This window comes from Bufo gargarizans, chromosome 4 (genome assembly GCF_014858855.1).
Source record: "Bufo gargarizans isolate SCDJY-AF-19 chromosome 4, ASM1485885v1, whole genome shotgun sequence".
Classification (NCBI taxonomy): Eukaryota; Metazoa; Chordata; class Amphibia; order Anura; family Bufonidae; genus Bufo; species Bufo gargarizans.
In genome coordinates this window covers 493,233,717-493,251,237 of record NC_058083.1, presented here as the reverse complement: position 1 = coordinate 493,251,237, position 17,521 = coordinate 493,233,717, and the positions used below count along the sequence as shown (strand labels likewise).

General features: G+C 44.8%; 1 protein-coding gene across 1 annotated transcript; it reads right to left on the bottom strand.

Annotated features, from left to right (window-relative positions):
* Window positions 1–621: 621 nt before the first annotated feature.
* On the bottom strand, window positions 622–14,422 carry LOC122936022 (GTP cyclohydrolase 1-like). Its single transcript, XM_044292015.1, has 6 exons — window positions 14,124–14,422; window positions 8,885–8,994; window positions 7,935–7,990; window positions 6,572–6,603; window positions 4,948–5,032; window positions 622–807 (listed from the first exon to the last, which is right to left on the bottom strand). The coding sequence occupies exons 1-6, from the start codon at window positions 14,389–14,391 to the stop codon at window positions 681–683; spliced, it is 678 nt and encodes a 225-aa protein (XP_044147950.1). The 5' UTR covers window positions 14,392–14,422; the 3' UTR covers window positions 622–680.
* Between the last annotated feature and the right edge of the window lie 3,099 nt (window positions 14,423–17,521).

Here is a 17,521-nt window from a genome sequence, read left to right as displayed (position 1 = left end):
AACCACAAGTGTAGTTCTTAAGAAGGGTACCTGCACAGGGGTGGATTTTTCCACATGTATTATTTGTGGATTTGCTGTGGATTTAATACCTCACATTGAAAAGAATGCAACCTGCAGTGAAGATCTGCAAAAAAAATGCCGCAAGTTTTCAGTTAGTAACTCAAGTGTGTGCATGTAGGCTTAGGCTAGGGCTACATTTCACAGTAATGTTATCCAACATTTTTGTAATGATAGTCTATGGTGTCGCACAAATATCCATCCAAGTTGGATTTTTGTGTGACTCGTGTTGCAGTGTGACACCATAGACCAGGAGTCAGCAACCTCCAGCTCTCCTGTTGTTCTGAAACGACAACTCCCAGCATGCACCATTAACTTCTATGGGAGTTACAAGAGCAGCCAAGAAAGTATGCATGCTGGGAGTTCTAGTTTCACAGCAGCTGCAGTGCTGAAGGTTGCTCATCCCTGCCATAGACTATGATTACCCCCCCCAAAAAAATGTGTGACATAAATGTTGTGTAGCCGTACCCTTACCGCTGCTGTTTTCTTATTTCCAAGCATCTGGTTCTCCAATAATTGCAGACTCCTGATACTTTTAAGGAAATTGTATTGTTTTATTCGTCATTTTTTTTTAGGATTAGCAAACAAATAATCTAACGTTGCATTTATAAAGTGCTGACTTTTCATTGTCTGATCAGTGAAAGGAATTCTTCTCTGGTCTTGGGGTCGTCTCTGAATATGCCGTGCATTGTGCTGGTGACTGTCCTGCTGGTTATCTTCTGGACGCCTCGCATGACCATACACATGTGCCTGTGACCAAGAACACAAACGAGGCTTAATCCATGGAAGTAGATTAATTTATAATGTGTACATCCCCCAAACAAAGGTTTTCTTGTTGATGGCTTTAAGCCTCATTCACATGTCCGTTCTTAAATCTGTGAAAAGGTGGTCAGTGATACCTCCCTGAAGATGCTAGTGAAGGATCTGTGTGTGGTCTGTGTGTCATCCGTTTTTCACAGACCCTGTGCACCTGAAAAATAATTTTCAAAGCATCTCTTCTTAATGATCTGTGAAACATGAATGGCATCCATGTTGCATCCGTGGTTTTTACAGACCCATAGACTATAATGGGCGTGATCAGTGGCGTACCGCCCATATAGGCAGACCATGCAGCTGCTATGGGGCCTGGAGCGCATGGAAGGCCCCGTCCCCTACATCTGTATTATAGTTATATCGGGCATTAAGGTGGCCCACTTGTCTTCCGTCCCGGGCCCTGCTTTCCCTCTGTTCAGGTAGGTGTGCGGGCCCCTTCATCCTCCCTCCCCTGAGGGGTTAAAAATAATTTTAAAAAAACTCACCTCATCCACTTGATCGCGCAGCCAGCATCCTCTTCTTTCTTCTTTCTGCAGGACCTGCAAAAGGACCTGCGGTGATGTCATTGCAGGTCCTGCAGAAAGAAGAGGATGGCGGCTGCGTGATCAAGTGGATGAGGTGAGTTTTTATTTTTATTTTTTACTAATTGAAATGTGGCTAGCTGCTAAAAGTGAATATACAGTCAGGTCCATAAATTTTGGGACATCGGCACAATTCTAACCTTTTTGGCTCTATACACCACCACAATGGATTTGAAGAGAAACAAACAAGATGTGCTTTAACTGCAGACTGTCAGCTTTAATTTGAGGGTATTTACATCCAAATCAGGTGAACGGTGCAGGAATTACAACAGTTTGCATCTGTGCCTCCCACTTGTTAAGTAACCAAAAGTAATGGGACAAAATAATAATCCTAAATCAAACTTTCCCTTTTTAATACTTGGTTGCAAATTCTTTGCAGTCAATTAGAGCCTGAAGTCTGGAACACATAGACCTCACCAGACGCTGGGTTTCATCCCTGGTGATGCTCTGCCAGGCCTCTACAGCAACTGTCTTCAGTCCTTGCTTGTTCTTGGGGCATTTTCCCTTCAGTTTTGTCTTCAGCAAGTGAAATGCATCCTCAATCGGATTCAGGTCAGGTGATCATTCCACTTCTTTCCCTTAAAAAACTCTTTGGTTGCTTTTGCAGTATGCTTTGGGTCATTGTCCATCTGCACTGTGAAGCACCACCAGTACCCAATGAGTTCTGAAGCATTTGGCTGAATATGAGCAGATAATATTGCCCGAAACACTTCAGAATTCATCCTGCTGCTTTTGTCAGTAGTCACATCATCAATAAATACAAGAGAACCAGTTCCATTGGCAGCCATACATGCCCACGCCATCACACTACCACCACCATGCTTCACTGATGAGGTGGTATGCTTAGGATCATTAGCAGTTCCTTTCCTTCTCCATACTCTTCTCTTCCCATCACTCTGGTACAAGTTGATCTTGGTCTCATCTGTTCATAGGATGTTGTTTCAGAACTGTGAAGGCTTTTTTTAGATCTCGTTTGGCAAACTCTAATCTGGCCTTCCTATTTTTGAGGCTCACCAATGGTTTACATCTTGTGGTGGACCCTCTGTATTCACTCTGGTGAAGTCTTCTCTTGATTGTTGACTTTGACACACATACACCTACCTCCTAGAGAGTGTTCTTCATCTGGCCAACTGTTGTGAAGGGTGTTTTTTTCACCAGGGAAAGAATTATTTGGTCATCCACCACAGTTGTTTTCCAAGGTCTTCCGGGTCTTTTGGTGTTGCTGAGCTCACCGGTGCGTTCCTTCTTTTTAAGAATGTTCCAAACAGTTGTTTTGGCCACGCCTAATGTGTTTGCTATCTCTCTGATGGGTTTGTTTTATTTTTTCAGCCTAATGATGACTTGCTTCACTGATAGTGACAGATCTTTGGATCTTATCTTGAGAGTTAACAGGAACAGATTCCAAATGCAAATATCACACTTGAAATGAACTCTGGACCTTTTATCTGCTCATTGTAATTGGGATAATGAGGGAATAACACACACCTGGCCATGGAACAGCTGAGATGCCAATCGTCCCATTACTTTTGGTCCCTTAACAAGTGGGAGGCACATATGCAAACTGTTGTAATTCCTACACCGTTCACCTGATTTGGATGTAAATGCCCTCAAATTAAAGCTGACAGTTAAAGCACATCTTGTTAGTTTCTTTTCAAATCCATTGTGGTGGTGTATAGAGCCAAAAATGTTAGAATTGTGTCAATGTCCCAATATTTATGTACCTGACTGTACCTGGATGTGGACTTTCACCCAGCTATGTATACAGCATAAAGTTATAGCTGCTATAGCTCAGTGATATATATCGAGACACTGTCCCCCATTTGTTGGAGGGTGGGGATGTCAGGTGCACCTTATTGAGATATAGCATTCACCTGCTTAACAATCCCTATACCCTCCTTTGAGGCTGGCTACAGATAAACTGATTCCCTAACTCGCATCCTGCTCGACGCGTTTCTCTGCTGGACATAAGTCAGCAGTTCCTGACTTGGAGTCAAGCGCGGGGAAAAGAGCACCTAACAAACAATAATGTATGCTGCACGCTGCTGATATTGAGCGTATAGCGATGCGTACGCTCAATATCAGCAGCGTGCAGAATCCATTATTGTTTGTTTGGTGCTCTTTTCCCCGCGCTTGACTCCAAGTCAGGAACTGCTGGCTCATGTCCAGCAGAGAAACGCATAGAGCAGGACCCCCCTGTAAGGCTCCATTCTGATGTCCGTATGTGTTTTGCGGATCCGATCCATGGATCCGCAGATCCGTAAAACACATACGGACATCTGAATGGAGCCCTACAGGGGGGTGATCAATGACAGGGGGGTGATCAGGGAGTGTATATGGGGTGATCACCCCCTGTCATTGATCACCCCCCTGTAAGGCTCCATTCAGACGTCCGTATGTGTTTTGCGGATCCGATCCATGGATGCGTGGATCCGTAAAACACATACGGACGTCTGAATGGAGCCTAACAGGGGGGTGATCAATGACAGTGGGGTGATCAGGGAGTCTATATGGGGTGATCAGGGGTTAATAAGGGGTTAATAAGTGACAGGGGGAGGGGTGTAGTGTAGTGTAGTGGTGCTTGGTGCTACTTTACTGAGCTGCCTGTGTCCTCTGGTGGTCAATCCAAGCAAAAGGGACCACCAGAGGACCAGGTAGCAGATATATTAGACGCTGTTATCAAAAATTGCATCTACAGCCTGCCAGCGAACGATCGCCGCTGGCAGGCTGGAGATCCACTCTCTTACCTTCCGATCCTGTGAACGCGCACGCCTGTGTGCGCGCGTTCACAGGAAATCTCGCGTCTCGCGAGATGACGCATATATGCGTAACTGTGGCTGGGACAGCCGCCTCCGGACCGCGATCCTGCGTTAGGCGGTCCGGAGGTGGTTAATATTGTTACCTCTACTGAGGAGAGGTAATCAATTTTAGATCGGCGAGGGTCCGACACCCTGCATCCCTGCCAGTCAGCTGTATAAAGGGAAGGCGTGCGCAGTGCATGCGTGTCATCTCCCTTCTCTCTTCCTGCTCGCTGCTGCTTTGCCATAGACATAGCAGCGTCAGGAAGGGAGACTGCACACGCACAGTGTGCGCATATTCCCTTCATCCTACTGAGAATAGGTCAATCAATATTAAAAGCCTGGAGAACCCCTTTAATAAATCTTTATTCCTGGGGGAGCCCGTAATAATGTGATACAGAGCTCCAAATCACCTTTGTAGAAATTCTAGTTTCCTACAGCCTCCACTAGAGGGGGCTTACTGCCATACTGTGCTATTATTGACTTTAACATATATACAGTATGCAGTAAGCTCCCTCTAGTGGTGACTGCAGACATTTCAACATTTAACTCTGGAGAGGCCTGCGCCTCTTTATACATTTGGCACATCCTCTGGCAGGGGGAATCAAGACTGGTGAAGAATATGCCGGTCTTGAAAAATGTCCCCCATAGATCGTATAGCATTACACGCAAGGACAAAACACCCAAAAAATGGTACTCACGAAGCTTCCATAACAACTGCGACTCCCATCGGCTGTAATGCCTCATTGATTGCAATGGCGATTTGTTTGGTCAGCCGTTCCTGAACTGTAAAATATAGAACTGCATTACCACTGCAGGTTACAGATCACAGCAGAAGAGCACAAAAAGCATTCTTGGTATGCCCCCACCCGCAAAGTACAATGTGGATTATCCGTTCAGTTGGAGTATTGAACCTTACCCCCTTGGAGGTGTGCACCCATCTCCTGTTCACCTGGAGGGCTGTCTGCATTTGACTTCCTGCCCTTGGTCGGATTGGAACCTAGGATCCCAGCGCTGCTAGGCACCAATGCTAACCACTGAGCCACCGTGGTATGCCACCAATGTCTGGTGGCCCAAAACATGGAACGTTTGATCCATTCTATAGGTCTGCAAGCGTTGTACTGGATTTCAGTGGTTGTCCTCTTGCAGACGCAGTGACACGTGTCTCCATGCGTTGTGTGTGGTATTGCAGCTTCGCTTTGTAAATGCATTACATTCTGAGTCGCTGCCTGTATTCCTCCACAGCTGCATTCACCATTCTGCAGACTTCACAGCTGAAGTCTCCCAGTATTCCTGGCTGGCTCAAGTCGGATTTGTTGATTTAAAATCTGATCTAAGACAAATGAAATGCCCCCTGCATTAAAGAAGCTCAGCTAAGCTGTTAGCAATGTGTCTGAGAACAAGCTTGCTGACTGTTTCCATTAACAACGTGCAGATCTACATCTGTAAATTATACAGTAAAATGTAACTTGAAGTGGACACACCCTTTAAAGAAAGTCTGTCAGCAGGTAAGACCATGCAGATCTGCTGACCATGCTAGTTAGCAGCTGGCAAGAGCATATATGAATGAATACATGAATATTTTTTTATAGTTTTATTCTGCCAGGTGCTATTCCTGCGAGTGCCCAGGATGGTGCTTCACTGTGAAGTGTTCTCTGGATTAAGCTGCTTTCCAGCCTCCGTCCTGAGTGACAGCTGTAGTAGTCTTCTGCTTTAATGCTACAGCTGTCATGTAGAAGGGGGCTGTAGAGCAGCTCAATGGAGAGAGCACTTCACAGTGAAGCTCCGCCTCCTGGTCAGAACTTGACAGAATAAAACCTTATATTTACACTACTCCTGATGATAAAAACTTTACAAGGGGTATGTTTGTACTGTTCTCTCCAGCCACTACCAAGTGCTGCCAGCAGCTTAGTATGCCAAAAGGCTATGGACACCTTTGGAAGGCAATATTTTTATTATTTCATTGTACTCATTTTGAGCTACAAATGTTTTTTTTTTTTTCAATTGGTCTTAATTTAAAATGTTGAGCCCCTTTCTCTGTACAGCCTTGAGATTCTCTATTAGCTGCTCTGTGTTTATACTGTTTCCCATCAGGCATATGATGGCTCAAAGTGAAAGTAAGAAGCTCACAGCTAGGCAAACAGTTAACTTTTATGACCAAAACTGCTGACATTTTTTAATAAAGACAAACTTAGAAGAAAAAAAAATGAGTAAAATGCAATCATAAAAATTGTCGCCAAAGTTGTACATAGCCTTTAAGTTCTATGTAAAATTTGTGCTTAAATTCCAGATATTATTAACATGTATAAATTGGTATCACTTTACCTTGTAATCTCCGGCTGAAGATTTCAACAATTCTGAAAGAAAAAATAAAGTCAGCAAATGTCTGATTACGTACAGTGTCATTTATGATGAGTCCGACATCAGACAGGCCTCAGTAGTGCAGAGGCGCTTTCTGCTTTCAGCTCAGGGCCAGTCTAGCAAAAGTGGTAGAGGCCTATGTTATATAAGATGCTAACTAATGTGCTGGGTGTCATTGTAATCTCTACAATCTGTCTTTGGGCATCTGTAGCTAGGACATACCCCTTTAAATTTGGACATCTGCCAGATGGTCCGGTAGGAATAGTCCAGTGTGCACACACTGAACATCATGGGACAGTAAAGGAACTATGGTGGTCATTTACAAACAGATATATGGCACCTTTTGGCATATATATGTCGCAGATTGCGGTGCAGAGGTTATTTTTTGCCGCAATCTGCAACTTTTTCCCCTTTTCAGCCACTCACGCCAGGTCTAAAAAAAGTGGTGTGGTGGGGGCGGGGAGGCCCGTCTCATTTTTATTTTCTCCACCTGTTTTAGGAGCAGAAAATGGTCTAAATCTATGCCAGCAAGGATGCTGGCGTAGATTTAGACAAGTGTAAAGTCCGCTTAAATTATGTAGAGGCCGGAACCTCTACATAAATAGGCGGGTGAACTGCCAGCGCAGGAGGGACGAAGTCCGGGTCTAAATCTCCAGTCTTCATTAATGTCCCCATATGTCCTTATATTAGTGAACACTACCTCTTACTGAGCACCCTTGGCTCATCAGAAGAGCTGAGAGGACTGTTATGATGCCCTGTGGACTCCTTCTGTGATGAATCTGTCTACAGGGCCTGGAAGCTGCTACATGGGATCTTTCTATGTCCTTCTCACTAGATGTGAGGGAAGGCGCATGCTATCTGCATCATATATCACATCTTATATTTCATCTCGTGAATAGACTATTTTAAGGGAACCTGTCACATTGAACATGGTGTTTGAGCTGCAGGCAGCAGGTTATAGAGCAGGAGGAGCTGAGCAGACTGATTATATAGTTTTTGTATTTCATTCATTTATATTCTTGCTTATTCTGGGCTTTGAAGTACAGGAGGCGGTCCTATCGGTGATTGACAGCCTTCCCTCTATGACTGTGTATACAGAGAGAGCTGTCAATCACTGATAGGACCGCCTCCTGGACTTCACAGCCCAGAATAAGCAAGAATATAAATGAATGAAATACAAGTTTTGCTGAATCTTTCCCCCCCCAAAAAATCTATCTGCTCTGCTCCTCCTGCTCTGCAACATGGTGCCTGTAGCTTACATTGCATTTTCATGGTGACAGGGTCCCTTTAAAGGTGCCACCCTAACCTATCATCAGATCAGCCTTACCTTGCTAGTTTGCTCAGCCCAACAACTTTTTTATTCGGTAAATAGCCAATATGCACCTAGAGGAAAAAAAGATTTACCATCATTTTCCTTTACATTGGATTATGATCGCTGGAGTAGTCATAGCGAATCTAGAGGTTTGCAGTTATATGTTGCTCAGTCCTACTAGATCAGGGAACAGCAACCTCTTACACTACAGCTGTTGTGAAACTACAACTCTCAGCATGCTCCATTCACTACTATGAGAGTTCCAAGAACAGCTGAGCAAGTGTGCATGCTGGGAGTTGTAGTTTCACAACACCTGGCGTGCCAGAGGTTTCCGGCTGCTGTACTAGATGATAATATCCATGTGGCTCCTGTATGGCTCAGAGCTCAAAAACAGAGGTAAGTGTCACTGTTATAATTTAGGTAAACACTTAGGGGGTCTACTAAGACTGGCGTTTAGGCTTTATAACCCCTATACTGGCGGTGGATGCTGGCCCGTACCCTTACCTGACAGCGCCACACCCACTTTTTTACACTTGGCGCGAGCGGGGAAAAGTCACGGATTGCGTCGCAAGTAACCATTGCGCCACAATCTGCTCCAGGAATATGCCTAATATAGGCGTATTTCTGGATAATAAATGCCCCCCTAATATTCTGAAATCTTCTAAGCAGGGTCGGACTGGCTCACCATAGTACCTAAGGACATTTGGAGCTGCCTTTGGGGACAATCACTTGCCACTAGGGTCTATTTCTTTGATTCAAAATCTATTAGACTTTATGGATGATATAGGGCTTGGGCCCCGAGAATAACTTCCTCTGGTGGGCCCAAGGAGCCCCAGTCTGACACTTATTCAAAGTTTTTTATATATGTTTTATTGGGGCCCCTTTAAATAGTAATAATAATGTGGCTGCTGGGTATGATGCAAACCCGCTTGTTACTTGTTACCCTCCGTGGTTTTAGTACATACCTTGCCAAAAAACGGTACCAAGTGATGTTCACAGAGTGAAAAAACATCAATATCCTTTACAATGACAATTTCGTCATGGTTTTCATCAAATATGGCGTTGTTGAGTATATCTGCAACATACAAATATAAAATATAAATTTTAGGACAATTGCATCCAAATGCATTTTTATTTATTTATTTGAAGTTAAATAGAAAATTGTTGAGTTGTCATCTTGAGTCACACTTTAAGAGGATGGGATGGCAGCACAAGATTAAAGGGGTATTCCAGTTTCCAGTATAATGACACTGTATGCCCTGATTGGGAATTCTGAAGTAACAGAGGGATTCCTCACTTCAGGATCCTCGGCTGGAGTGGTGAGTAGTTACAAAGAACATCTTGCCTTCTTGAGGACCTGCCTTGTCCAACATTACACATACGAACCACTGACTTGAACAGATGCTGTATGATGCTTCATCTCCTCTGTGGTGGCCAGAAGTCAGAACCTGAACAGCACAGCTTCATCCATTGTGTAGAGCAGGGATGCTCAACCTGCGGCCCTCCAGCTGTTGTAAAACTACAACTTCCACCATTCCGTTCTGTAGGCTGATAGCTGTAGGTTATCTGGGAATGATGGGAGTTGTAGTTTAGCAACAGCTGGAGGGCCGCAGGTTGAGCATGCCTGGTGTAGAGAATGGGTCTGGTAACTGAAGAGCTGCTCCCATTGAAGTGAATGAGAGCAGAGCTGCAGTTACCAGCTCCGACCACTACGCAATGGATGGAGCTGTGACGTTCCAGTGCTGGAACTACAAGATAACAGCTGATCAGTAGGCAATCGGTACTCTGTCTCCATTAACTTCTATGGGATGGCTCCTTCCTGCTCTGGTGTATAGGAAGAAGCTGTCCCACCGCGGTTGTGACAGCGAGCAGGTAAACAATGAAGAGAAAGCAGCGCTCGCGCGGAGCGCAGCCTTCCTTTCAAACAGCTGATCGGCTGGGGTGACGGGAGTCAGGCCCCCATCCATCTGATATTGATGACCTATCTTGAGGTATATAAATAAAGTGGACAACCCCTCTAACCCGCTGAGCTCTGTAATGCTTCATTTACCTAGTTTTGGCACTGCTGAAAATTGATCTCTTGCTCCCAGGTTCCCTCACACATTATATAAGGTTTTCCAGGAGTTACCTATTGATGACCTATTGCTATGATAGATTATCAATATCAGATTGGATAGGGACCGACTCCAGTCACCTCTGCTGATCAGCTGTTTCCAGGACCTGAACACCACGTATCCATATACTGTGTAGTGTCCGTACTGTCACCTAAATGGGAGCAGCTCTGCAGCAACCAGGTGCGGCCATGGTGCACGGAGCTGTGGTGCTCCAGTATCTGGTTCTTGCCTCATCAGTTCCGGAAAACAGTTAGGCCTCTTTCACACGGGCGTCGCGTGTGAGGGCCCCATAGGCTGCGGGTGCGTAGCCGGAAAATGTGAAATTTTTCCGCTCAAGTGCAAAGCGCTTTAATGCGTTTTGAACGCGAGTGAGAAAAATTGGCATGTTTGGTACCCAGACCCGAACCCGGACTTCTTCACCATGCGTGAAAATCGCACCACATCCACACTTGCTTGCGATTTTCACGCAGACCCATTCACTTCTATGGGGCCTGCGTTGCGTGAAAAACGCACAATATAGAGCAGGGGTGGCCAACCCGTGGCTCTTGAGCCTCATGTGGCTCTTTGCTTCTTCAAATGTGGCTCTAGCTGTGGAGCCGGGAAGCAGTCAGGCCGGATCACTCTCCACCCCATGCTCAGATCTCTTTTCCTCATCGGACACTTTGTACTTTGCAGCTCAGCTCACTCTCCACTATGTCCTAATGCACACAGTGTGAGAACGTAGTACGTGAAGACGCGCACTATGACCTGACGTTGCGCTCATCAGGGCACAGTGGAGAGCATGTCAGACCTACAGAGTAGCAGGTGCCCAAGCAGGAGCCCAGCGCCTGAACAGGAGAGGGAAGAGATTTTTTTTTATTATAGATCTAAGCATGGGGGGGGGGGGGCCTGATCTGAGCATGGGAGACCTTGTTTGAGCATAGGTTGGTCAGGTCTGAGCATGGGGGGGGCAGATCTGAGAAGGGGGAGATCTGCGTGCTGAGGGTCTGGCACTGGGAGTCTGATTTGTGTTGTCTGATCTGAGCATTGGGGGTCTTATTTTGGGGGTCTGATTTGGAGGTCTGATGAGATTTGGGGATCTGATCTGAGGTCTGATGAAAAGTATATTTTTTCTTTTTTTCTCTGCTAATGAAAAAATAAGAAAAAAATATTTTTAGCAGACCTCAGATCAGATTATTTTTGTGTAAATGTATAGCTTGTGGCTCCTGGTAGTCATACATTTTTTGGGGGGCTCTTTGTGTCTGTAAGGTTGGCCATCCCTGATATAGAGCATGCTGCGATTTTCACGCAACACACAAGTGATGCGTGAAAATCACCGCTCATGTGCACAGCCCCATAGAAATGAATGGGTCCGGATTTAGTGCAGGCGCAATGCGTTCACCTCACGCATTGCACCCGCGCGAAAAACTCGCCCGTGTGAAAGGGGCCTCACAGGGGCTGTCCAGGACTGCAAAAAAAATGGCTGCTTCCTTAAAAAATAAATAAAAAAATTGAGCAGCAATATCAGGCACAACCCATGGGCAGATGTGGGGATGGTTCTGGAATGAAGCAGCCATGTTTTTTTAATCCTGGACAAACCTTTTAATTGGCAGGGGAGCTGAAAGCCTGCCGATCTGAAATGGATGAGTGATTCTAAGGACTGGAAAGAAAAACAAACGAACCAGCACCTCCATAATAAGTAAATTTGAGACCGCAGGTGCGCGCTAATTTGGTTGAAACACAATGGAATTAGTAGAACTACAGGTAACAGCACACTGCTAGTCAATTGCACAAAGATATAGGCAAATACTGAATAACAAATATCTGCTTGGTGGCCATACTTACTGCAAGGGCAGTTAGAAACTCTTTACGCATATAATTGATCAAAAATATGTTGGGCCCATCTACCAGACGACAAGATGGCTTCTAATCAGACGGGGCCTACTCTAACATATGCCTCTCCTGGGCTTACAGCCTACAATCTGGGCAAAGTAGCACCCAGCTATATCCTACACATGCCTCTCCTAGGCTGTCAGCCTGCAATATGGGCAAAGTAGAATACAGCTGTATAATCTATCTAATTAAAAGCACATGGTAAATGGGTGGTGGTGCATGGTTCAAACTCACCACCAGGGGCAGTGACAATAGGAAAGAAAAACAAATTTACTTATTATGGAGGTGCTGGTTTGTTTGTTTTTCTTTCCTATTGTCACTGCCACTGGGGGCATGGCGCCCCCTGGTGGTGAGTTTGAACCGTGCACCACCAGGGGGCGCCATCCATTTACCATGTGCTCTCAGCCTGGGAGAGGCATGTGTAGGATATAGCTGGGTGCTACTTTGCCCAGATTGTAGGCTGTAAGCCCAGGAGAGACATGTTAGAGTAGGCTCCATCTGATTAGAAGCCATCTTGTCGTCTGATTGATGGGCCCGACATATTTTTGATCAATTATATGCGCAAAGAGCTTCTAACTGCCCTTGCAGTATGGCCACCAAGCAGCTATTTGTTATTCAGTATTCAGTATATCTTTGTGCAATTGACTAGCAGTGTGCTGTTACCTGTAGTTCTACTAATTCCATTGTGAGTCTAAGGACTGGTCATCAATAGTGAACTCCTGGAAAACCCAGGAAAGAAAAACTCAACTTTTCTACATTTTTATAACATTCCGTAGTCTAAATTTACAGATTTCTAAAACTGCATGGCCGGTCAATATCTGCACAGAAAAAAAATAGCAAAATGTACACGAGACTTGTCAAATGTCACTTTGCTGGCACTGTATTACACCATACCACCCAACTTTTTGGCCAGTCACAGAGGGACAGTTATGGCTCATTGTGTAAAAGATCCAATCACTTGCCGTTTCCTGCCATGTTGAGACAGTAGCCAGACATGGGGTATAATGTAGCAAGAAGCAGGTGTAATATACAGGTAGGAACCAGGCGATTGTTGCTGAAGCAGTTTACTTAGTTTATTAAAGGAGTGGAGCGGCACCTATCCCTAGAACAGAGCTGGAAGTCGTACCGTGCATGCGCAGCCCACCTACATTCATTTCTATGGGACTGTCAAAAATAGCTGATCACTGGCTTGGCTATTTCCACAAGCCCCATAGAAGTGAATGGAGCCGTGGCCACGCTTGCGCAGTGCGCTTCCCATTGATTTCTATGGGACTTAAAAAATAACTGAATGGAGGGCGACCGCACATGTATCCTAGCGATATGCCCCAACTGTCCAAGATGGGACAACCCTTTTAATGTACATTTATTACCAGGTGAAAAAGAGGGATATTTAAGTAACAAAGATGGAAAGAGGGACTTGAGTCCAGAAGAGGGACACTTGGGAGGCATGTATTACACTGCGGTTTTTCCACAAGAAAATCCTTGCAGAAAAAAAATACTCCTAATCCGCAATGTGTGTAGTTACCCTAATGGTTCCTATTCAATGACTGTAGTCAGAGATCTTGGAAATGGTCAGCAGTTGAAACATAAAGCATAATGGAAAATTGCATAACTTTTAGTTCCTCAAAATATTAACTTTTTTGCCCGATATTACTTTTGCATTGCTTCCTTGCAGCATTGCAGCTAGAAGGATTTACAGCATCAGAATTCCCAACTCGGATTTTGCTGTATTTGGCGAGGCAAAATGGACATGTGTTACTTGCGGATTTTGATGCAGATTTGCTGTGGATTTCCCCCTATGAATTGTAAACGGTGTCAATCTGCATTATAAATTGACACGCCGCGAATATAAAATCCACACTGCAGATTACTTGCTGCTGTGGATCAATTTTCTGCAGCGTGTGGATGAGATTTGCTAAAAGCTCTTTCATTTTGCTGGTAATGTAATATATTACAGATTGCGTGGCAGCAAATTCGCAGCATACCCACCATGTGTGATCATACTCCTGACCTGCAAAATTTATACCATCAGTGTTCACCCTAGTAACCTTCTCAAGCCACCTGTAGACTTGGTTTCCACTTGGCCATTGAGCCCCTCATGTACCAGGCCAAAGTGTGACTGCAACCTTTACACCCCCTAAAGTAATGCCCTTGAAGTCTAAGGTCTAACACCAGAAACCTTCAACATCTTGCCCTAGCAATGTGTATTTTAACTCACCATGAATGGTCTCCTGATATCCCTTGGTGAAGTACTGCATGGCTTTGGCAGCTCTTAGAGGAGTCTTCAACAAGCCTTCCCTTTCGGGATTCTCCCCCAGTTCTTTTAGGATGTTGGTGTAGGCAGTTTCTAAAGCTGGCAGCTTACTCTCTTCATGGTGCTCCTTATTGCACTGGTTCAGACTTTGCTGCAACTTTTTCATGTCCATGGTTCCATTGTAACCGGTGATGTAGTTGCAGTTGACTTCTCCGTTCATGTGGTTGTTCATGGTTAATGTTCTAGCTCTGATGGATCTGGTACCTCAGTCAGCGTTCAGACTCATTCAAGGCGTCCTCTGTATTTATACATCACCGGAGCACCAAGGCCAATCTCTGATGAAGATCTATGACGTAGAAGCCATCAGATGTTACACTGGGGTATTAGTTTCTTCTGCCTCAGGCTAAATTGCAGATGACTGATGTACATGAATGGAAGAAAGAGGGTGTCTGATAAACAGGTTAGCTATGCTGCTCCTGCAGATGAGCTGGCCAGACGCCCTCTCTCTCATTCTGCTTTCACAGATTCTGCAATTAACATGTGTATAATGTGCATGAAGGACATGGTCGAGTTCTTATCACCATCAGATGCACCGGGTGTAGCCACAAATGTACATGAGATAAGATGGAATATTAGTAATGGAAGTAGAATTTACTTTCATGTGTGAAGTGAGGAAGGCGAAAAAAGCGAACACTCCCACATCATGCCGTTTTAGGGTTCAATATTCTGTGCCGGTTTATTTTGGCGTACATCCTTTTAGTGGATTAACCCTTTATTTCGTTTTATACCCCATTTTAAATTTGTGCTGTACCTAAAGAAAAACGTACACTCACATGCTACACATCCCTCTCGTCCAGTGTTGAGGGCCCAATCTGCTCTCCTTTCAGTCCTCGGGCCTGGAAACCTCCAGATGGGTTCACATGCAATGCAGTGCAGCAGCCACTCACTGGCCTCAGTAGTGATGTGTCCCCCAATGTCTTGTGACCCAGCAGTGAAGTGCAGCATATGAACACATCCCCTGAATGACCGCAGCAGCGCATGTGATCCTTTTAGGATGTTTAAAGTGGCTGTCTATCTGCCATTTTTATATTGATGGTCTATCCTGGATGCTATGTGTTCGCTACACACATCACATCCAGACAGAAAACTCACCCGTGTGAAAGAGAAAAAACAGGACATTCAAAAAAAGAGAGGAAGGAATGCTGTCTAAGTGGTCACCAAATAATGACTAGAGGAGTTAAGATGAGTCTTCAAGGTGTGGCATCCAAGATTCCCATACTCCATCAATAAGGGATTGGGAGTCCTCCAAAAACAAAAGGAGTTGAAATCTGGCATTGGGAGAGAGTCGGGAGGCCCCCATACACATTGGATCTTCAGTAGAAAACCACAACCAGAAATTTTATTAAAGCGGTTTTCTGGCCTCCTGATATTGATGAGCTATCCTCAGGATAGGTCATTAATATCCAATTAGTAAGGGTCCGATACTCTGAACTACCATGATCAGCTGTTCCCTGCAGCCTATGCAGGGCTCCAGACTAAAAAAAATATCAAGGAGCCATTGGCTCCTAACCTGAAAAATTTAGTCGCCAAATTTAAAATACATATAATTACGGTATTATAAAAAAAAAATTGAAAAAAACCACACGTCTTACCTAGGGCTGTTACAATACCAAAATTTTGACTCGATTTCGATACCATAAAAAAGAATTGCGATACTCGATACCACATGGAAAAAAAAAACACCAAAAAAGCCACGTGCATTCCATATTATGGAACGCCTGGACCATAATAGAACAGTCCTAACCTAATTTTTGTTGGGACAAGGTGACTAAAACATGTTTTTTCCTGTTACGGTGTTCACCGCAAAAGAGATATTTTTTTATATTTTAAAAGTTTGCACTTTTTCGGGCGTGGTGATATGTAATTTCTTTTATTGTTTATATATTTTATATGTAAAATTGGGCTGGGGAGTGATTTAAACTGAATTTTTTGGTGTTATTTTTTTTTTTTTTAAATAACTAACTATTTCCCCCCTTAGGGGCTACAACCTGGGATCTTTCATCCCTTGTCCTATTCACCCTGATAGAGCTCTATCAGGGTGAATAGGACTTTACACTCTCCCTGCTGCTCTGTGCATAGTGCACACAGCAGGGAGCCGACTATGGCAGCCTGGGCTTCAGTAGCGTCCTGGCTGCCATGGTAACCGATCGGAACCCCAGGATTACACTGCTGGGGCTCCGATCGGAACTGCCACTGCAACCAATGATTATAATACTTGGGGGGGTAGGGGGGTGGGGTTGGGGGCGCACTGCGCCACCAATGATTCTACTTTATAATACTGGGGTTGGGGGGGGTTCGGTGCACTGTGCCACCAATGAATATAGTTTATGCTTAATACAAATGCAGGCTGCGCTGCGGGTGCCGGTCATATCCCATACCCGGCACTCAGCCTCTATGATATCGGATATTAATGACTACTTCGGGGATAGGTCATTAATATCAGAAGCCTGGAAAAACCCTTAAAGGGGTTTTCCAGTAATATTGATCTTTAACCCCTTCCCGACCAGCGCTCTACTAGTACGGCGCTGGCTGGGTCTTTAAAAATGGCGCTCGCCTTCAGCAGACACCCACGGCTTATGTCTGCAACTGGCGATAATGCCAGTCGCAGACATTTAACACTTCATATGGCTGTGGTCAATCCTGACCATGGCCTCTGAGCGCTGAGCGGGAGTGCGTGCTTCTGGGTATGCTCCCGCTCCCTCCGGCGGCGATAGGAGGATTCGGAGCTTGTATGCAGCAGCCCCTGTCAGACAATGACAGGAGGCTGCTGCATAGTGTTTCCCATGGAGCCCTTGTCTATAGCAGGGCTCCATAAAAATATAAAAATATTTTCCTCATGCAGCAAACGGTAAATGGAAAAAAAACGACCGATTTTTGGTCGCTTCATTTCCCACAAATTTTTTTTATAAAAAGTGATCAAAAAGTCGTACAGACCCCAGAATGGTATCAATGAAAAGTACAGATCGCCCTGCAAAAAAAATGAACGTTCACACAGCTCTGTACACATAATTACAAAAAAGGTTTAGGGGTCAGAATATGGTGATGAATAAATAAAACAGACTTTTTCCAAGTTTTTTATTATTTTATTAGTATTAATGTAACAGCGTCCTCGGTGCGACGCTGTCTCCCTGCTCGCCGCCACGGTTCCGGGTGCTGTGCTCACCTGTGATCATGATCTGTGCTTCTCTGTCTCTGCTGCTGCTCTGGAGATTGGGCTCCGCAGCTTCCAGTCTACCTGAACGCTGCTTGTGCTGGGCTGCTGTACGCATCACTCCTTGGGCAGGGCTGTGTTGTGTGAGGTG